Here is a 23,005-nt window from a genome sequence, read left to right on the forward strand (position 1 = left end):
CTTTATTCCTGATGAAGGGCTTTTGCCCGAAACGTCGATTTTGCTGAAGCTCCTCGATGCTGCCTGAACTGCTGTGCTCTTCCAGCACAATTGATCCAGAATCTGGTTTCCAGCATCTGCAGTCATTGTTTTTACCTAGCATTTGAACCATATCCCTCTAAACCCTTCCAATTCGTATACACATCCATATGCCTTTTAAATGTTGTAATTGTACCCACCTCCACCACATTCTCTGGCTGCTCGTTCCATTCACGCACCATCCTCTGCATGGAAAGTTACTACTCGGGTACTTTTTAAAATCTTTCCCCTCTCTCCTTAAACCTATGTCCTCTAGTTTGGGACTGAATTGAGATGAGGAGGAATGTCTTCAGCCAGAGGGTGTTTAATCTGTTGAACTCATTGCCACAGAGGGCTGTGGAGGTCAACTCATTCAGTTTTTTGAAGACCAAGCTAATTAGGTTCCTCAACCCCATTTTCTTGCCTTCTCCCTATAGGCCTTGATCCTCTTATTAATCAAGGATCTATCAGCCACGATTGAATGATGGAGGAGACTCGATAGGCTAAATGGCCTAATGTTGCTCCTAAATTTTGTGGCCTTATGATCCTCCCATTGCTACTCTATTAAGCTGTGGGGCCCTTTAAACTCCGCAATAGAAGTGTACTTTACTTCAGTACCAGCCCCACCCAGTCTTGCCTACCCATGACCCAATGTAAACTGCAAGCCTGGAGTAGAGGTTTCAAGGAGTCACGTGCTGAAAGTCCAAAGAGCAAGTCAAGGAATCTGAATGATCCAATGTTCCAATTTTTAAGCAGCTAGCATCTTGCTTTGCTGTTCTGTAGCAGTGGGTCAGGGCAACCCTTTTTTTTGGTTTATTACTTTCATCACGTGTATTAACTCATATTTAATTTGACTTTTTAATAAAAATGAAAATTATAAAATTTAAAAAACCACTATCTTGTTCGAACATCAAGACCACCAGGAACACAATCCAATGGTTAAAAAGGAGCCATCATCAATCAGCCAGAATTTTGTGGAGAGCTTCAGAAATTACTGGTTAAGAAAATTTATTTTAAATTGGCAGGATTGTGGCTGGTTTAAATCCATTTGGTGACTCCGCACTTCTCAAACATCCACAACCACACGTCCCAAAAGGACTTGAGAGTTTGTCATGAGAAGTGGGAATAGTGGCTCTTTTTTTTTTTCCTCTCTCTCTTCTCTCCCTTTCCCCCAGCTCAAAGAGCATTGGAACCCAACTGCTGCCAAACTAAGACCATGTAACTGCATAAAATACAGTTTGGCTCTGGAATCCTGTGGTCTGTATAGCTCTACACTGGATCTGCCAGTGCCTTTACTCACTTGACTAGTGGGAAGCTGCAAGTAAGTATAACTCTGTCAAATTATGCCTGGCTTTTTATTATGTGTAAGGATCTTTGTACTGCAATTAAATTTCCAACCTCAAGAAATGCTTCTGATCTTTAAGCATTAATTTTGTAACTTGGCAACATAATGTGTTCTGTTGGATGTTTGCCTTTATATCATCTTCTGGACTTTTATTGTGGAGGTATATTGAGATCTGGCTAGCACTAGTCAGCGTATTCGGTCCAAGAATTCAAAATATACTTGTGTCAGACTTCAGTAATAGCTTTTGCCACTGTGTCTGATTCAAGAACAAACACACAATCAAATCTGGGCTCAGGAGTACAGTTTGAACAATAAATGCAACAAAGGCTGTTGTACAGTCAATGATAAGTGGATAAAATGTTTCCTTAAATGAAATGTTTTTATTGATAAGCATATTGGCAATAGCCATTGGTGCCCTGTTGTGGAACTAATGGAAATATTGGCCAGTATAATCTGGACTAATGGGTTCATTTTATTTATAGATGGTTAAGAATTTCGGTGATGAAACTTGCTTCGTCATCTGCACCATGAAAGGTACAGTTTACATTCTTACAGTTTCATGTATGTCTGTTGTACCCTTGCATTGAGTTTTATTACATTTTCATGGAGTACTTTGATGGCTTTCTTAGAAGCCTTAACACTTGACACGTTGAACATTTTATATTAATGATTATTAAAACCTGTTTTAAAATTCATTCATGGAATGTGAGCATCATTGGCTGGGCCAGGATTTATTGCCCATCTCCACTTGCCAAGATGGCATTGCTGGGTTCTGGATTCATGTGTAGATCAGACCAGACCAGATCACATCAGATCAGGATGGTAGATTTCCTTCCCTAAAGAATATTAATGAATCAGATAGATGTTCACCACAATTGACAAAAGTTGCACGAACACCATTCAGCCAGATCTTTATTCCAGATTTTATTGAATTCAAATTTCACTTTCTGCCATGGTGGAATTTGAATTGATGTCTCCAGACATTGGTCTGAGGTTCTGGAATGCTAATCCAGTCACATTAGCACTGTCTCTCCTCATTCTTGTCAAAGAGCTTGGCCATAGAGAATATGTTTTCAGATATCTTTTATTCATTCATCTGGTTTAAGATTCTAGAACCAGGTGACATAGTTTAAGAACTGGGGCCAGGTCATTCAAAACAGATGTTAGAAAGCACGTCCACACACGAAGAGGTTTGGAACTCCCTTCCTCACGTGGCAGTCTCTGCTAATTCAATTGTTAAATTTAAATCTGAGACAATTTTTTTTATTAAGAAAGGGAATCGAGGCATATCGGTCCAAGCCAGGCATATGGAGTTAGGCCACAGATCAGCCACGAATGTATTGAATTCAGTTGAGTGGGCTGAATGGCCCACTCCTCTTATTGTGTTCCTATGTGGGTGACATTGCCCATTGCTGATTGCCTCGAGGGGAGTTAGGTACCATCCACATTGTGTGAAATAACTTCATGAAGCCAGTATCCCGTCACTAAGTCACCCTTTATTTACATGTGCACATTACATGACAGTGACCTAGCTAGCTCAGAGCCACCTGAACCCCTGACACTCCCACTTATATCTGTCAGCCAGGGCTCCTGACTAGGGCTGTTAACCTGGTCGAATTAATATTCTAATGAGGTCGAGTTGACTGACATTATTCCAATCACTACTGGAATTTTGTGTAGGCCAGTAAGGACGGCATATTTTATTCTCTTAAGGACACCATTAAAATAGACAGGTTTTTACACCAATTGACAATGGTTACATAATCATTATTAGGTTAGCTTTTTAAAAATAATTCCAGATTCTCTCCTGAATTCCCATTTCACCTTCTGTCATCGTGGCATTCAAATCTACATCCCATGGACATTAACCTGGGTTCCAGGTTGCTAGCTCAGTAACATTACCACTACACCAGCCCCAGCCTTAATGATTGGTGAAAGTGTCTGCTATATATTTCCTTGTGGAATTAATGCCATCAATTGTTCTCTGTTATTAAAGAATTGCCCTATGTTCCTTCCCCACTTCGAGTTATCCTGCTGTTATGGTGAATGAAACTTAAACTTCTTGTGTGTTCTTCACAGCTGAGAGAAATGATGGGTACAACATCATCTTAAAATGACAAAAGTTGCACCTGATTCCCCGACATCAGGAGGAAGATTGAGTGCTTTCACATTATTTGAATGTTGTCATCATTGTCGAACATGGACAACAATCTGATCATCAGGCAAAAGATGAATTGCCCACAGTTGAAACTGAATTTTTCTAATGTCTTTGAGGGAAAAAAAGATTTTTTTTTTCTTTATCAGAGTGACTATTATATTTGGGGAAAGAAAGCAAGAAGGCAATGATAAAATCCTTTTGTTTTTAGCATTATTTTACCAAGTTCCCCAATAGGAGGTGCTATGCTGTATACAAGGTAACATGACAAAATGTTTTGCTTAATTCCGCACTAGATATGGTGGACAATTTTTCTTTTGATTCCTGGCTATTTTCTAATAAGTGGAGTGACTAAAAACCATGTTTTCCTCCTCTCATTTGTTTTGTACTTAGTCATGATGAACGCTAGTTGCAGTTTTCAGGCAGAATAAAAATTGACAAAAATCATTCCAAAAACAAATAGCTAAATTTCATAAAGCTTCCCATGTCAGTGAAATGAAATTTGGCTTACCGGTGACTTTGATAACAAACAGTTTGTTTGCATTTGTAGTTTTATTTGAAAAGGTTTGTAATTGTAAAGAAGTGAAATTAACTTGTCATACTCATTCTCCTGCTCCTCGGATGCTGCCTGGCCTGTTGTGTTTTCCAGCACCACATTTTTCAACTCTGGTCTCCAGCATCTGCAGTCCTCACTTTCTCCTATACTCATGATCCCCATCTAACTCTTGAAATGCTTATGCTCCATAAAGTCCAGACTTTGTCTTGATTTTAAGGACCCAGGCTAAAGTTTGAGTTATCCAAAATTTTCTTACACAGGCCACAGCTATCTATTCAAACCTATCCTCATGAGATATTTGTGAATATGCTGTGACTCTTAACTTTAGAGGCCTGTGCCCTTAAGTATTTTCTAATATAAAGCTATGATCGCAGTCAAGTACTGACAATCTATTTCCTTTACATGGTGCTGCAGTGGGGAATGAGGTAAAGAGAGTAGAGAGATAGCCAGACAACTAACCTTTATGTATATTAGTTGTAAGGTAAGATGAAGAATATATTATTTTCCTTTTATTAATCAGACTAATCCATGTTCAAGAGCATCCTTAGGTTTTATTAGATAAAAGAAATCATGAAAGTAAAGGAGTGAAAAGACATGGATCAGATTTTAAGGTTGGGGGGAAAGAAGTGATAACTCAAAAGCTGAAGAGATATGATGGTATATTTTTAGTTGTTCATGGGAATGGGCTTTGCTCTTTCCTACTTGTCCTTAAGAAATTGGTGCGCCATCTTGAACTGCTACAGTCCTTATGATGGATCTGCACTCTGTGCGATAAGAGGAGGAGCAGCAAAGTAAATAAACCTGCTTTTTGAACCCTGGCCATTTTTTTTGTTGTATGTTTGAAGCTAGTTCACGTTGGACTCTTTTGGATTTGGACAATCTGATGCATGAATTTATTCATTATCCAAAGACAACCTTTTGTCTCAGACAAGGGCTTGAATGACTACCCAGAGCTTGCTGTATGTCACAGGCACTCTCTCTCAATGGGGATTTTTTACTAACTGTGTGTATTTAATTGAAGGTTATTTGCAAAGTGATTGGTTCCAAATTGTTGATGTTTACATGACAGTTGCTCAATTGCTAAGTCACCCAGGGTAGATAATTGTTTTTGCATTTTAATCAAAGTAAGTAGTTCTTTTACGATTGCAACATATGAAGCCCATTTTTATTTTGCTGGACATCCTGCTGCAGTTGTCAAGACACATTAAACCAAGTTGAATTACTTCCATTTAAATGTTGCCATGTCTGGAGGGATTTCCACCCACTCCAACTCTTCCATTGACTCTCCGTCATGCAGCATCTGAAGTGAGAGGCCAGCAATAAGTGATTTGCTAGCAGGCCTAGTCCTAGCTTATGGTAGGTGGATAAGACTGTTCTAATACTTTGGCTGCATCGAGCAACTTGAGGTGTGGAAAACTAGAAGGTAGGGAAAGTGGGGGAGGAGGGAGTATAATCATCCTGTTGGCCATACCAAGGCATTTAGGTTTTATTTCTATAATAGGAGGCTTGTTTCTACCAGATTGCCTATACCAGAGGGCAGCATAGAGGCTCAGTGGCTAGCACTGCTGCCTCACACCGCCAGGGACCTGGGTTTGATTCCACCCTGTGACTGTCTGTGTGAAGTTTGCACATTCTTCCCGTATTTACCTGGATTTCACCCGGGTTCTCCAGTTCCCTCCAAAATTCCAAAGGAGTACAGGTTAGGTGGATTGGCCATAGTAAATTGTCCATTGTGTCCAGGGATGTGCAGGCTAGCTGAATTAGCCGTGGGAAATGCAGGGTTACGGGGATAGTTTGGGGGTAGGTGCAGATGGGTGGACTGAATGACCTCTTTCTGCACTGTAGGGATTCTTTTAGTTCTGTTACTCACCCTCAGCTGGGAGACATTGAATCGCTGACCTACCAATTAAATTAAGTGAACCCATATATTTCCATAAAACCAGAAATTTCCAACAAATCATGAGCTATTAAATTGGCCTATGAATGCTTTTGTTTCATAATTTTAGGACACAGTTTTCCCATGGTTCAGGGCAATAATGGAAAATAATTGGGCAACTTGGCTCGAGAGCGTTATTCACCCTCTTCTCACCACGTTAGTTATCAAATGGTGGGTGAGAAGAATCAGAGGGGACTTGCTTGACCTATTATTAGTTAAAGCCTTTAAATGATCAGTTAATTGCCACCTAAAGCACTCAATTTCTCACCTCCCTGATTACCTGCCTTTCTAGCGTGCATTGATTTTCCATCTGGAAACTTGCTAGTCTGGTTTGGGGTCTCTATTTGCCCCAGTTTGGGGCTTTGGAAGCACCCATGCAGAGTGAAAGTCTGAAAGCCACCACTCTGCCCTTCCCAACAACCCCATCCCAATAGAAGCAAAAGAAAATGATCTGCCTTCTTGCCTTTGGATCCCTGAAACGTAGGCCTCACCCAGAGTTCTGACTAACCTGGACACTGATGAATTGATAAATTGAGAAGCTTGTCAAAGGTTTCCAGTCTACTCTTAAGCTGATTGTCTAGCACCGGAAGAAGGAGCAAGGCTCTGAAATGTTGTGTTTTCAAATGGATATGTTGGACTATAACCTGGTGTCATGTGAGTTTTTTTTTACCGTAAGCTAATTGGCACATGATCTGGCATGTTTTCTCAGCATTCGACATCTAACATGGCTCCGTCCACACACCGCCTGAAGGAGGGAAAATTGTGGCCTTAATTTCTAATGACCACCTTTGAACCATTGTCCCTGTTTGTCATAATAATTATAATATTAAAACTTGCTGATTGAAAGGTTAGGATTGAGAGACATGGCAGGAGTGTTGTGTTTGATAATGAATATTAACCAGATCTATTCAATCATCTATGATGCAGGCAACTGACCAAGTCTCAGTTATGGAAAACACCTTTTTGAATGTACTTGATCCCTTCACAAGGAAGCTGTGCCTATCTGCAGTGACGGACAGGGAAATTCTAATGTGCCCAGCCAAGGAAATTCTAATGTGGCCAGCTAGAATTTAAATATCATTAATTTGATTTGGAAAAGCCAACACAAGTTTATATTTAGGGCAAGGAATTCAGGCTTCACTTCCCCAGATGGCAATAAATTGCATGCAGTTCTGTAGCAAATTGCCTATTTACAGGAAGTCCACAGGATTTAAGGGCATTTAAATGGTCATTGGATAGGCATATGGGCGAGAATGCAATATTGTAGGTTAGATGGGCTTCAGATTGGTTCCACAGGTCGGTGTAACATTGAGGGCTGAAGGGCTTGTACTGCGCTGTTGTGTTCTATGATTTACTGCTTTTCTGTTGAACAATGAACATTCATTGTTATTAACCCTGCATTTTGGAACACTGCCTCACAGCAGTTTAGGGCATAATCTTTGTACTGAATGAGTTTAGTGCAGTGATGTTTCAGGCAAATTTCTAGCTTTGTTGTCTTTTAATATGTTTTTTCAAACAGAAAATACAGCAAATCCTGTGCTGATCTGGCAGCTCTGAGAGAGAAACCGACTTAACAGTTTACGACAGTGGATGGGGCAAGGTGTGTGATACAGTAGAAGACAGGAGAGACTAAGTGGTGGAAGAATTAGACTTACAGGGCCAGAGGGAATGCTGCTGAGACACAGAACAGAACAAAAGATGTTAGTGAGTTTTGAGAAGATTTGTAGCTGAGGTTGAGGTTTTGGATGTAAGTTTGCTCACTGAGCTGGAAGGTTCATTTCTAGATGTTTCGTCACCCTACTAGGTAACATCTTCAGTGGGCCTCAGGTGAAGCACTGCTGAAAATTCCTGCTTTCTATTTATATGTTTAGGTTTCTTCTGGAACTCTATCAACAAACACATCGAGTTAGACCCCATGTACTACCCCCTGAGAAAAGGAACAGGAAGTGACTTCACTACAGGAAATAACATCACAGGAAATGACATCATCAACCCAAATAAACACAAACATATAAATAGAAAGCAGGAATTTCAACAGTGCTTAGCCTGAACCCCACTGAAGATGTTACCTAATAGGGTGTCGAAACGTCTGGAAATGAACCTTCCAGCTCAGCAAACATAGCTACATCCAGAACAAAAGATGTCCCTAGAGCAGGTGTGCTGCTGTCTAAAGCAAAAACAAGAAGAAAAAAAATGAACTCATGGTAGACAAGAAAAATGGGGGCAAAGAGCATGGTTTGAAATTGTTAAATTCCAGTATTGAGTCTGGAAGGTTGTGAAGTGCTTAAATAGATGACACAGAATTATTGTGTCATAAACTTCTGTCTTGGGGCTCTTATGGTACAGTGATAGTTTCTTTCCCTCTAGGCTAGGAGACCCGGGACCAAGTCCCACCTGCTGCACTGCTAAAAAGGATGTTTAGGAAATGTCTGAACTTTTGTCTTTGTTCTTATCCCACCAACCAATTAAGCATCCATCTCTTCCAAGTTATGATGAAATGGCATTGATTTGAAACATTTCCTGTTTTTTATTCAGATTTCCAGCATCCCCAGTATTGTGCATTTTGATTAGTTTTTTTTTGAGTTGATTATGTGCTTTCGAGAAAGTCTGAAGTACTATTTTACATACCTTGGAAATGTTTTTGTACTCCTACCAATTAAGTGTAGCAAATGTATATTGTCTTAGTGTTGGGCAAATTTAGCACATCTAATTCATTTTCAACTGGCTCTCTGGGTTTTCTCTTACACTTTTCTTGCAGTCAGTGGGCGAATATATAAACTCGGCAGGATTGTGGAGATAACACGGGGGTGGTTGGTTGGAAAATGTTGAATGTTGTTACTTTTTTTAATGTAGAAGCATGTTTTGCACTGGCATCTGTACAATTCAGCTCAGAAGTGGAATATATTCTGTACCTGAAGGCCTGTACACTAGCCAATTGAATAAATCTACCTTTTATAACAACATTGACATGTGCTGTCTTTTTTTAATATATAGAGAAAGACAGATTCTGCTTTTGGTATTTATGTGTATAGAGTCAACCAGCATGGAAACCAATTATTTGGTCCAACCTGTCCATGCTGACTGTAATCCCAAACTAAACTAGTCCCACCAGCCTGTTTCTGGCCCCAGGTCCTCCAAACCGCTCCTATTCATGGACTTATCAAAATGCCTTTTAAATGTTGTAATTGCACCCACTTCCATCACTTCCTCTGCAAGTTCATTCCACACACGAATGACTCTGTAAAAAAAAAAAAATTGCCCCCATGTCTTTTTTTAAGTCTCTCTCCTCTCGCGTAAAAAATGTGCCCCCCTGGTCTTGAAATCCACCATCTTAGGGAAAAGCCAACTACCGTTGACTCTATCTGTACTCCTCATTATTTTAAGAACCTCTATAAAACGCCTCTCCACCTCCTACGCTCCAGTGAAACAAGTTCCAGACTCTCCTTATAACTCAAACCTTCCACACCTGGCAATATTAAAGAAAAGGAAATAAATCACAATTCTGCAAAGCCTCAGACAGCACTTTAAGGTTTTACTGTGAATATAAAATTTTTAAATCGACAATAGACAATAAGTACAGGAGTAGGCCATTCTGCACTTCGAGCCAGCACCACCATGCAACATGATCATGGCTGATCATCCTCAATCAGTATCCTGTTCCTGCCTTATTTCCATAACTCTTGATTCCACTATCCTTAAGAGCTCTATCAAACTCTTTCTTGAAAGTATTCAGAGACTTGGCCTCCACAGCCTTCTGGGACAGAGCATTCCACACACTCACCACTCTCTGGGTGAAGAAGTTTCTCCTCAACTCTGTTCTAAGTGGCCTACCCCTTATTTTCAAATGATGTCCTCTGATTCAGGACTCAACCATCAGCTGAAACATGCTTCCTGCCTCCAGAGTGTCCAATCCTTTAATAATCTTATACTTCTCGATCAGATCCCCTCTCAGCCTTCTAAATTCAAGCTTATACAAGCCCAGTCACTCCAATCTTTCAGCGTAAGATAGTCCCGCCATTCCGGGAATTGACCTCGTGAACCTACGCTGCACTTAATAGCCAGAATGTCTTTCCTCAAATTTGGAGACCAAAACTACGCACAATATTCCGGGTGTGGTCTCACTAGGGCCCTGTACAGCTGCAGAAGGACCTCTTTGCTTCTATACTCAATCCCTCTTGTTATGAAGGCCAACATGCTATTAGCTTTCTTCACTACCTGCTGTACCTGCATGCTTGCCTTCATTGACTGGTGTACAAGAACACCCAGATCTCTTTGTACTGCCCCTTTACCTAACTTGACTCTATTTCGGTAGTAATCTGCCTTCCTGTTCTTGCCACCAAAGTGGATAACTACACATTTATCCACATTAAACTGCATCTGCCATGCATCCGTCCACTCACCTAGCCTGTCCAGGTCACCCTGTATTCTCCTAACGTCCTCCTCACATTTCACCCTGCCATCCAGCTTTGTGTCATCAGCAAATTTGCTAATATTACTTTTAATACCTTCATCTATATCATTAATGTACTTGTAAAAAGCTGCGGTCCCAGCACTGATCCCTGCGGCACACCCCTGGTCACCGCATACCATTCTGAAAGGGAACAGTTTATCACTACTCTTTGTTTCCTGTCAGCCAACCAATTTTCAATCCATGTCAGTATTTTTCCCCTAATACCATGTGCCCTAATTTTGCTCACTAACCTCCTATGTGGGTCTTTATCAAAGGCTTTCTGAAAGTCCAGGTATACTGCATCCACTGGATCTCCCTTGTCCATCTTCAGAGTGTCATCCTCAAAAAATTCCAGAAGATTAGTCAAGCATGATTTCCCCTTCATAAATCCATGCTGACTCTGACCTATCCTGTTACTGCTATCCAGATGTGTTGTAATTTCGTCCTTTATAATTGACTCCAGCATTTTTCCCACCACTGAGGTCAGACTAACTGGTCGATAATTCTGTTTTCTCTCTCCGTCCTTTCTTAAAAAGTGGGACAACATTAGCCACCCTCCAATCCGCAGGAACTGATCTTGAACCTATAGAACATTGGAAAATGATCACCAATGCATCCACGATTTCTAGAGCCACCTCCGTCAGTACCCTGGGACTTAGCAGCCTTCAGACCTAACAGTCTCTCCAACACCATTTCCTGCCTAATATAAATTCCCTTCAGTTCAGATCCTTCAGCCACTATTACATCTGGGATATTGCTCGTGTCTTCCCCAGTGAAGACAGATCTAAAGTACAAATTCAACTCTTCTGCCAGTTCTTTGTTCCCCGTAATAAATTCACCCGCTTCTGTCTTCAAGGGCCCAAATTTAGTCGTAACCAATGTTTTTCTTTTCACATACCTAAAAAAGCTTTTACTATCCTCCTTTATATTTTTGACCAGTTTACCTTCATCTCTTATTTTTTTCTTTGCGTATTTCCTTATTTCCTTTTTAAAAGTGTCTCAGCAGCACCTTAGGAGAGAAACAAGCATAATGTTTTGACTCTGGTGTGACTCTTCAGAACTGAAGCCAACATTCTGAACAGAAGTCATACCAGACTCGAAAAATGATCTCCATTTCCCTCTGTCAGGTCTGCAAAGTTTCTCCAGCATCTCTGTACTTGTTTCAGATTCCTAGCATCCACAGCCTTTTGCTTTTAGAAGTGTCCACCTTGTTACAATGGAAGAAATATTTTCACAACCAGCTCCCACAAACACCCATGACATGATGACAATGAATTATCCTATTCAGAAAAGTTGACCAAATTAGGGTCATACCCACTAGGATTTAGAAGAAAGAGTGGGATTCTTAAGATCTTGAAGGGACTGATTTGGAGATGCCGGTGTTGGACTGGGGTATACAAAGTTTAAAAATCACACAACACCAGGTTATAGTCCAACAGGTTTAATTGGAAGCACACTAGCATCGCTCCGAAAGCTAGTGTGCTTCCAATTAAACCTGTTGGGCTATAACCTGGTGTTGTGTGATTTTTAACTTTGAAGGGACTGGGTAGTTTGAGCATCTGCGGGATGTTTTCACTTGTGAAAAAGACTAAAACTAGTGGGCATTATTTAAGAATGAGAGGTCGCCCTTTCAGTAGAATCCCTACAGTGCAGAAAGTGACCATTTAGCCCATCGAGTCCTCACCAACTCCCAAAATTATCCCACTCAGACCCATAAACCCTCATTTATTCTGGCTAATCCACCTCGTCTGCACATCCCAACACTATGAAACAATTTAGCATAACAAATCCACCTAATCTGCCTGTCTTTGGACTGTGGGAGGAACCATACAGACACCCAGGAGAAGGCAACTGTCTGTGTAGAGTTTGCGCAGAGGCAGGAATCAAAACTGGATCCCTGGCGCTGTGAGACAGCAGTGCTAACCCACCGTGCCACCCAAAGGTAGAGATGAGATTTGTTTCTTTTCTCAAAGGCTTGTTAGGGTTTAGAGGTACTGGAGTTGGGTCTTTAAATTTATTAAGGATTAGATTAGATGTTTTACTGGCAGAAGTTATGGGGCTGCAGAAGGGAAGGCCAAGCCGAATCAAACCTTGTGTAAAGTGGTGCAGGCTTATGTGCCAAATATCTTACCCATGCTCTTCTGAGCAGATGATTGAATTTAGTGGTGTTGAAGGATAACTGAGGGATAATGGGGAGACGTAAAGGGTGGTGCTGGAAAAGCACTGCAAGCCAGGCAGCATCTGAGGAGAAGAGTCGACATTTTGGGCATAAGCCCTTCATCAGGAATATGGTGCGGGCTGAGAGATAAATAGCAGGGTGGGAGTGGGACTGGGGCAAGGTAACTGGGAAGACGATAGGTGAATGCAGGTTCGGGGTAATTGTGTTAGGTCAGTGGGGAGGCTGGAGCAGATAGGTGGCAAGGAAGATGGACACGTAAGACTGTTCAAAAGGTCGGTGCTAAGTTGGGAGGGTTGAATCTGGGATGAGGTGGTGGGAGGGGAGATTTCGAAACTAGTGAAGTCTGTAGTCCTTGCATTCTCCTATCATAATGGGAAGAACCCCTCGCCTTGACTTTGAAATAGTGTAATTGGGAACATTGTCCTCAGTTTGACAACTTAGCTGAAACATAACTGCCAACAATCATTTTCATGTAGAGAATATGGGCTTTTCTGTTGGTGCAAGTCTTTTTTTTAAATAGATATTTTTATTGGAAATTTAACATTTTTACAAGTTTACAAAAATAAACAAAACTCTCAAGTACAAGCATTGATATACAATTAAATCTTAAATAAATAATAACCAAAATTTAACAAAAGAAAAATACTGAGAGAAAAAAAACAAAACTCAACTACTTCCATATCCGCCACAGATTCACCTGCACCTCCACCCACATCATCTACTGCATCCGCTGCAGCCGGTGTGGCCTCCTCTATATTGGGGAAACAGGCCGCCTACTTGCGGAGCGATTCAGAGAGCAACTCTGGGCCACCCGGACGAACCAACCCAACCAACCTGTGGCACAGCACTTCAACTCCCCCTCCCACTCCACCGAGGATATGCAGGTCATTGGACTCATCCACCGCCAAACCACAACAACCCGACGGTCGGAGGAGGAGCATCTTATCTTCCGACTGGGAACCCTCCAACCACAGGGGATGAACTTGGACTACACCAGTTTCTTCATCCCCCCTCCCCCCACCTTGTCTCAGCCAGATCCCTCCAGCCCGGCACCGCCTTCCTGACCTGCAGTCTTCTTCTTGACCTCTCCGCCTCCATCCTACTCCGACCTACCACCCTCACCTTGACCTCTTTCCACCTATCACATTTCCAACGCCCCTCCTCCAACTCCCTCCTCCCTACCTTTTATCTTCTCCTGCTGAACACTCTCTGCTCATTCCTGAAGAAGGGCCTGTGCCCGAAACGTCGAATCTCCTGTTCCCTGGATGCTGCCTGACCTGCTGTGCTGTTCCAGCATAAAGTTTCAACTAACTACTAATATAACCTACAACTAACCAGAGTGTATAATTAAGTCACTTACATTATTCAAATAAGAGAGAGAGAAAAAAACAATGGATAACAGAAATTGGGTAGTGAGATACATGCTCGGAATGTGTTAACATCAAATGTAACAAAACCCGTATTCGTGCGGGATTCCTCTCCCAAGGGGCCCTGGACCAGCCAGGTTCGCCATCTCAATTAAATAAAAGCCCTTATTAGGATGGCCGAAATATCTGTATTTATATAATTCAAGAAGGGCTGCCATATTTTATGAAATAATTCGGTCTTTCGGTGCGTCAAGGGGAATACATTCCATAATTAATCTGTGCTAATTTGGAAGTCCAGGGGGCCCCTCAGCCACCCAGTTTACCAAAATATTTTTCCTTGCACAGAAAGAGTGAATAGAAAATAATATCTTCCAGTACATATCCAGGGAGGGTAAGGTGCAAGCCTTTATTGCCCATCCCCTAATTGTCCTGGAGAAGGTGGTGGTGAGCTGCCTTCTTGAGCCACTGCAATCCTTGGAGTGTATAGGTTATTGACACAGCAACACTGAAAGAACAGAGATTTACTTCAGTGGCAGAACTGAGAATGGCTTGGAGGTGAACCTGCAGATGAATATGTTCCCATGTATCTGCTGCTCTTGTCATAGACTCATACAGCACAGAAACAGACCCTTCAACCCAACACGCACATGCTGACCAGGTTTCCTAAACTGAACTTGTCCCATGCGTGTGTTTAGCCTGTATCTCTCTTAACCTTTGCTATCTATGTACCTGTCCCAATGTCTTTTGAATATTGTAATTGTACCCCCATCTAACACTCCCTTTGGCAGCTTGTTCCATAGGGAAAACATCGCATCAGTGCTTAGACAGGATATTCCTGGGGGATTGTCTAATAAAGCTATTGGTGGAACTGAGAAATAAGAAGAGGGTGATCACTTTGATGGGATTGTACTAATAAATTTGCAGATGACACCAAATGTGACCCAGTTGATCAAGATTCTATCGTACTCTTGGATAACCTTTTTCACTGTTCACTATACCACAAATTTGTTGTCATCTGCAAACTTACTAGTACAAGCCCATCAAAGTGATCATCCTCTTCTTATTTCTCAGTTCTATCAATATAGCTTCAGTGGACAATCCCCCTGCAATATCCTCTCTACATACTGATACCATGTTTTCCCTAATCAAAAATGTCCTTGGGGATAGTAGTGGCTGTGGGTTTGGAAGAGACTGAGGAACTTTAATGGATTTCTGCGGTGTATCTTGTAAATGGAATATGCTTTGCTATTGAGTGTTAGTAGTGCACTCTGTGGCGTGATTGTTACTTGACACTTGTCAGTCCAAGCCTGAATATTGTCCAGGACGTGCTGCATCCAGTTTCAGTATCTGAGGAGATGCAAATGATACTGAACGATGTTCAATCAATAGTGTATGTTCCTACTCTGACCTTATGATGGAGGGATGGTCATTGATGAAGCAGCTAAAGATGTTTGGAGTAGGGAATTCTTGTCCAGCCCACTCTCAGTAACTACAGAAGGTTGTGTGCAGGGCCCAAATCATCATGGAAGCCAACCTCCCATCCGTGGACTCCATTTACACTTCCTGCTGCTGCAGAAAGGCTGCCAACATCATCAAAGACCCCTCCCACCCCGGAAATACTCTCTCTTCCAATCTCGTCCATCAGGCAGAAGATACAGAAGCTTGAACACATGCACCAGTAGGTTCAAGAGCAGCTTCTTCCCTGCTGTTATTAGACAGACAAATAGACTCTCTAACTTCAGATAATGTTGATCTTGTTAATGTTGATCTTGCTTTGCACGGCTCCTGTATAGTGTAACCTGTGTGCCTCCCTCTGTCTAAGCCACCATATGATCTGTATTTCTTTGCATCTGTATATTGCTTGCAGACAAAGCTTTTCACTGTACTTAGGGACATGTGACTACAATAACTCAAATAAATCAAATCAAATCCAATAAATGATCTTGATATCACTGTTCCTTACCAGTTGCATTGAAGAATGGGACTGGCCAGTCCATCTTTGGGCTACAGTCCCCAAGAGGCTGATTAAAAACTATTTATGGGTCTCATTCTGGGCCAGAACTGGTATTTTAACAGATGCAAAGCTAGGCACATAGCACATGGATAGCCAAGCAGCTTTCACCACAGGGGCAGATGCCAGGCAGGAGAAGGAACTCTCTGTCTTGCAGGCCACCTGGACGCAGTGGAACCCCACAATCCAAGATCACTCCCACCTCGCCAGCATTCTGAACCTGTTCCAAACTCTCACTCTCTCTCCTCCACTCACCCGGATCATTATCCCTGCACTTCCCTGGATTTCTCTGCATGGTGATGCTGCAATGAGTACAGATCTATTGGGCATTCGAGGCAGTCAGTAAGCTCGCGAAAGTGAGAGTTTTTTCTGGGTCAAGGGTCAAAGTCTCAATTTAAGTCAATTAACGTTGTTCCCAGTAGGAAATTGCAGCTGGGTAGCCTTTGACCTGGGGTAATTGGGGAAGATGTGGGAATGGGTACAGCTGATGCTGGGAACACAGTGCTTCCTAAAACGTCGTCTGGGGCTCAAACTAGACACAGTGCTCAAACCCTTGAAGGTGTTGGACTTGAACCTGTGACTTCTTGATGCCAAAGTGAGAGAGTTACTATTTGAACCCCGGTTGGAACTTTGAACTTGCTCTTTTACTTTATTTAAGATGTTTCCTTTTAGCACTTTAATGAAGAAGCCAATTTCAAGAAAGCAGAGCAGGTGGGGGAAGTGAATTGGTGAGAAGTTAATGGACTTTCCTTGCCCTTCCTGGGCCTTGGCAGAATTCTGAATTGTTTTGAACATTTATGAACCTCATTTTGGAATATGTGTCAACTATATGGCATAGTACAGAAAAGACCAGTCTTCAAACTTTTGACTATGTCTTGTAATAATAATAGCAGATAAAACAACTTGATATCGCCACCAAGAAAAAGAAATCAGTGTCTATGCACACTTCAGGAGATTGTTTCAAAAAAATATCTTGGTTCTTTGATTTTGGTTGAACTATTGGCATAGTCTGATTTGATTGGCAGACCTCCACATTTACAGCTGATGTAACTAAATGGCTATCATGTATCAGTTCTTTCCTTTAAACCCATGAGGGTTTGAGACTTACTGTAATGGTGCATTCACCCAAATGGTGATCTGTTTAATTCGCAGAAACTAGGATATTATAACTTTGGCACCTTCCCCATCCACCAGGCTCAGTTTTCAACTAAACAAACTCTCTGAAGTATCACTGTATTTATAACAGCAGATGGTCCAGCAGCAATGTCAACGTCTCTGCTGAATGTAAGACTTGCACTGGAGCCATTTGGCAGTTAGAATACAGAGGGCAAATGGGGAGTACAGAGTTAATCACTAGACAAGCACTTTAATGTGCCCCAGTAGAGTATTTTAACATCTGAATGTCTCATGACCAAAATATGTTGTCACATTTTCTGTATCTTGTTTAGCCCCTAAAAGCTATGAAGGTTCTGAAATATTTCACCTTATTCTCTCATTATTCTCTTTGTGCAGACTTCTAAATCTATGAACCAACTCTTGAATGGATGCAAGTCACTGACACCTGAATTATTTCAATTATTTGCATTCAGTGGGAACAGTTTTTCTCCAGAGTTTTAGGAGTAGGTCTTTTGGGAGCTAAGTAATGCAAGTAGACTACCAGTCACCACTCATTTTATAGTCACTTCTCTGCATTTGCTAGTTATGTGGTATGGCGTAGTGGTATTATTGCTAGACTATTAATCCAAAAATTCCGCTACTGTCCTGGGGACCTAGGTTCAAACTCTGCCATGGCAGAGGGTGGAACTTGAATACAATAAAAACTGTCTGGAAGTAAGAATCTACTAATAACCATGAAACCATTATTGATTGTTGAAAAAAACCCATCTGGCCTACATGTGACTCCAGACCCACAGCAATGAGATTGACTCTCATCTGCCCTCTGAAATGGCCTGGTATGCCATTCAGTTGTATCAATCACTGTGAAGTCTGAACAAGAAAATGAAGCCAAAGGGACCACACATATTGATCTATGCACCGGAAATGACAACATCAGCCCCATTGAAGCTCCTTACCAACATCTAGCTAGTGTTAACATTCAAAAACACCTTTGGAGGAAGCACTAATGCTGACAAGGGCACAAAATACATTCAGGGTGGGAATTTCCAATACCACCGCCAAGAGTGGCTTGGAAGCTGGTTGAGTCCTAAAAGACACAGTTACTGGATTCGGCCTGCAGCAAGAGTCTGAGGGAACCAACCAGAAGGATAAACATACTTGACCTCATCCTCACCAGTTTGCTGACTGCAGATGCATTTATCCATGACAGTATTGGTAAGAGTGACCACCACACAGTCCTTGTGGAAACAACGTCCTGCCTTCACATTAAGAATACCCTCCATCATGTTGTGTGGCACTATCAGAGTGTTAAATGTGACAGACTTCAAACAGATCTAACAACTCAAGACTGGGTATCCATGAGGTACTGTGGGCCATCAACAGCAGTAAAATTCTATTCCAGTGCAATCTGTAACCTTATGGCCTGGCATATCCTCCACTCAACCATTACCATCAAGCCAGAGAATCAACCCTAGTTCAATGGAGAGTGCAGGAGGGCATGCCAGGAACAGCACCAGGCAAACCTGGAAATCAGGTGTCAACCTGGTGAAACTACTAAACAGGATTACTTATGTGCCAAACAGCAAGCGATAGACAGAGCTAAGTGATCCCACAACTAATGGATCAGATCTAAGCTTTGCAGTGTTGCTAAATCCAGTCATGAAGGGTGATGGACAATTAAACAACTCACTGGAGGAGGCTCCACAATTATCCCTATCCTCAATGATGGAAGAATCCAGCACATCAGTGCAAAAGATAAGGCTGAAGCATTTGCAGCAATCTTCAGCCAGAAGTGCCAAGTGGATGATCCATGTTGGCCTCCTCCTGTGGTCCTCAGCATCACAGATACCAGTCTCCAGCCAATTCGATTCACTCCAGGTGATATCAAGAAATGGTTGGAGACACTGGATATTCCAAAAGCTATTGGTGTTGACAACATTCGGCAATAGCACTGAAGACTTGTGCTCCAGAAATTGCTGCTCCCCGAGGCAAGCTCTTCAAGTACAGTTACAACACTGATATCTACCTGACAGTACACAAACTTTCCCAGGCACACGACCAATTAATGCCCCATCAGTCAACGTTCGATCATCAGTAAAATGATGGCAGGTGTCATTAACAGTGCTATTAAGCAGCACATGCTCAGCAGTAACCTGCTCAGTGATGCCCAGTTTAGATTTCACCAGGGCCATTCAGCTCCTGATCTCATTACAGCCTTGGTTCAAACGTGGACAAAAGAGCTGAATTCCAGAGGTGAGGTGAGAGTGACAGCCCTTGACGTCAAGGCTGCATTCGACGGAGGGGGTCATCAAGGAGTGTGAGATAAACTGGAATCAATGGCTATCGGGGCAAACTCTCCACTGGTTGGAGTCATGCCTGACACATAGCAAGATGATTGCAGTTGATGGAGGTTTAGTCATCTCAGCTTCAGGACATCTCTGTAGTAGTTCCTCAAGGTAGTCTTCTAGATCCATTCAGTTTTACCTGCTTCATCAACGACCTTCTTTCTATCATAAGGTTGGAAGTGGGAATGTTCACCAATGGTTACACAATGTTCAGCACCATTTGTGACTCCTCAGACACTGAAACAGTTTGTGTTCAAATGCAACAAGATCTAGACAATATCCAAGCTTGGGCTAACAGGTGACAAGTATCACTTGCACCACACAATTGCCAGGTTATGGCCATCACCAATAAGACACAATCTAGTCACCACCATTCTATGGTGTTACTATCACTGAATCCCCCACTATCAACATTCTGGGTGTTTCCACTGACCAGAAACTTAACTGTACTCAACGGGTAAACACAGAGGCTACAAGAGCAGGTCAGAGGTGAGAAATACTGCAGTGAGTAACTCACCTGTTTACTCCTCAAAATCTATCCATCATCTAAAAGGCACAAGTCAGGACTGTGGTGGAATACTTCCCACTTGCCTGGATGGGTGTAGGTCTAACATACTGAAGAAGATTGACATTTTCCTGGTCAAAGCAGCTGACTTGATCAGCACAGCATTCACAAACATCCACTCCCTCCACCAATGACACTCCGCAGCAGCTGTGTGTACTGTCTACAAGATTCACCAAAGAAACCCACGACTACTTCCATCTAAAAGGACAAGGGCATCAGATACATTACCAGCAAGTTCCAATTCAAGCCACTCACCATCCTGACTTGGAAATGTATCGCTGTTCCTTCACTGTCACAGGGTCAAAATCCTGGGATTTCCTCCCTAAGACGTTTTGGGTCACCCTACAGCAGATGGACTGCAGCGGCTCAAGAAGGCACCTCACTATGACCTTCTCAAGGGCAACTAGGGACGGGCAATAAATGCTGGCCAGCCAGCAATGTCCATGTTCCAAGAATGATTCATTTTAAAACTTTTCTTCAAAATGCACCATCTTGTCCTAATCATATTAGCTTACATTAGCTCCACATAGTTGCTTACTGAAATATATTGTAGCAATTCTCTTTGAAAGCCTTCAGTATTTAAGAGCATTCAGTTTGATCAAAACTATAGGGCTGAAACCATATTGATAAACAAGTGTATACTGCAAGCACACTTCTGCTTTATTTTCATTCTTTCACCAAAAAAAAACATTTTTTTTTATACTGACCAGATTACAATCAGCCTAACTATGTGCATTTGTTTAATATTAAACCTCAGTGTTAATAGGTAATGTCATCTTATTAATAAATCCACTCTGAGTAATCTGACTTGGAGAATGTATATTGTTCAGTTCCAAATCTCGCAGTTAATATGTAATTCAATAACCCCTTGCTTTACAACAGGTATTTTCAAAATGTCCACTTTTAGCAAACATGTCTAACAGCTATTTATTTATATACATGTGTTTAAACAAAATACTGCAGATGTGGGAGATCTGATGTCCAAACAGAAAGTTCTAAAATTACTCAGCATAGGCTGGATGGAAGGGGAGGGGAGGCTGATGATCTGGTAGGTTGTGTTCCAGGAGGATTCCCACCCTGTGCAGCCTTTCCTTTCACTCCACAACAACTACAGAGTTCACTCTCCTAACAGAGCACGTCTGACTGACCTAAGTGAGTCCACTCCACTCAGCCCTCTTCGGGATCTCAAGGGGTGGCATACTGGCTCAGTGGTTAGCACTGCTGCCTCAGCACCAGGGACCTGGGTTTAATTCCAACCTTGGGCAGCTATGATATTTGCATGTTTCAAATGTTTGCGTGAGTTTCCCCTGGATGCTCTAACGTCCTCCCATGGTCCAAAGATGTGCAGGTTAGGTGGATTTGCCATGCTAAATTGCCCAGTAATGTCCTGGGATGTAGAGTTCAGGTGGATTATCCAAGTTAGATACAGGGATAGGGTAGGGGACTGGGTCTGGGTGGGATGCTCTTCAAAGGGTTGGTGCAAACTCAATGGGCTGAATGGCTTCTTTCTGAATTTTGGAATTCTAGGATTCTAATATTGTTATTCTTCTAGAGCATAACTGGGACCGAAGAGCTTGCAGCTGGGATCTTTGACCTCACATAAGGTCCAGAAACTTTGGCATTTGACAACAGACTCCTTGGTGGCTGTTTAATCAGGTAAATTATCACTTGATCCTGGTAATGATTGCTGCTGACTTTCTGGCCTGTTGACTGGACTGTCTCCATGGCCATTAATTTCCACCTGAAGTTTGTTAACAAGCCACCCGCTTGGATTTTTGTCATGATTTGGAGATGCCGGTGTTGGTGTGATTTTTAACTGTTGGATTTTAACTGCTTTTTCCCACAACATGTTGCCTTTTACTGAGAATGACCCCACACTGAAGGACTATTGAATTGCCATCAGGACTCAAATCCCTCCATGGCCTTCCCCCACTTTGAGACACTTGTCAAAATCTCCATCTTTGAACATGCTCTTGGGCACCTTAAGTAATGCCTCCTTTTGCATGGATCAGTTGCAGCGGCAGTTAGACTCACTGAAGAGTGCACAGGATGGGAGTTTCAGGGGTATGTTCACAGCAAACATTCAGCAGCGAGATGGGTGACCACCAGGAGAGGAAAGTAGCCTGTGTAGGAGTCTCATGTGGCTGTCTTCTCGAACAAATATACCATTTTTGATACTGTTGGGCTATGATCTATCGGGGGAAAGCAACAGCAGCAGCAACATCAGTATCTCCTGAAACGTTGATTCTCCTAACCTTCAGATGCTGCCTGACCTGCTGTGCTTTTCCAGCACTACAGTCTCAAATCTGTTGTACAGCAGGGAGGGTCAAGATGGATAATGATAGGGGATTGTACAGTGAGGGGCATGGATGAATGTTTTTCTTGTCATGAGAGGGCAGTTAAGAGTCATAGAGTCATAGAGATGTACAGCATGGAAACAGACCCTTCGGTCCAATCTGTCCATGCCAACCAGCTATCCCAACCCAATCTAGTCCCACCTGCCAGCAACCAGCCCATATCCCTCCAAACCCTTCCTATTCATATACCCATTTAAATGCCTCTTAAATGTTGCAATTGTATCAGCCTCCACCCTTCCTCTGGCAGCTCATTTCATACACGTATCACCCTCTGCGTGAAAACGTTGACCCTTAGGTTTCTTTTATAGCTTTCCCCTCTCACCCTAAACCTATGCCCTCTAGTTCTGGACTCCCCGACCCCAGCGAAAAGACTTTGTCTATTTATCCTATCCATGCCCCTCACAATTTTGTAAACCTCTATAAGGTCAACCCTCAGCCTCTGACACTCCAGGGAAAACAGCCCCAGCCTGTTCAGCCTCTCCCTATAGCTCAAATCCTCCAACGCTGGCAACATCCTTGTAAATCTTTTCTGAACCCTTTCAAGTTTCACAACATCTTTCCGATAG

General features: G+C 42.2%; 1 protein-coding gene across 2 annotated transcripts in view; it reads left to right on the top strand.

The window, feature by feature from the left end:
• Window positions 1-7,821, top strand: part of tfcp2l1 (transcription factor CP2-like 1) — a 51,995-nt gene extending 44,174 nt beyond the window's left edge. Inside the window, exons 14-15 of one of the 2 annotated variants that reach the window (XM_043694202.1) lie at window positions 1,885-1,936; window positions 3,482-7,821. In XM_043694202.1, the coding sequence (XP_043550137.1) occupies window positions 1,885-1,936; window positions 3,482-3,519 (90 nt within the window). In that variant the 3' untranslated portion in view covers window positions 3,520-7,821. The remainder of the gene's footprint in view (window positions 1-1,884; window positions 1,937-3,481) is intronic. The other variant, XM_043694205.1, reaches the window with a different exon arrangement.
• Window positions 7,822-23,005: the final 15,184 nt, after the last annotated feature.

This window comes from Chiloscyllium plagiosum, chromosome 7 (genome assembly GCF_004010195.1).
Source record: "Chiloscyllium plagiosum isolate BGI_BamShark_2017 chromosome 7, ASM401019v2, whole genome shotgun sequence".
Taxonomy (NCBI): Eukaryota; Metazoa; Chordata; class Chondrichthyes; order Orectolobiformes; family Hemiscylliidae; genus Chiloscyllium; species Chiloscyllium plagiosum.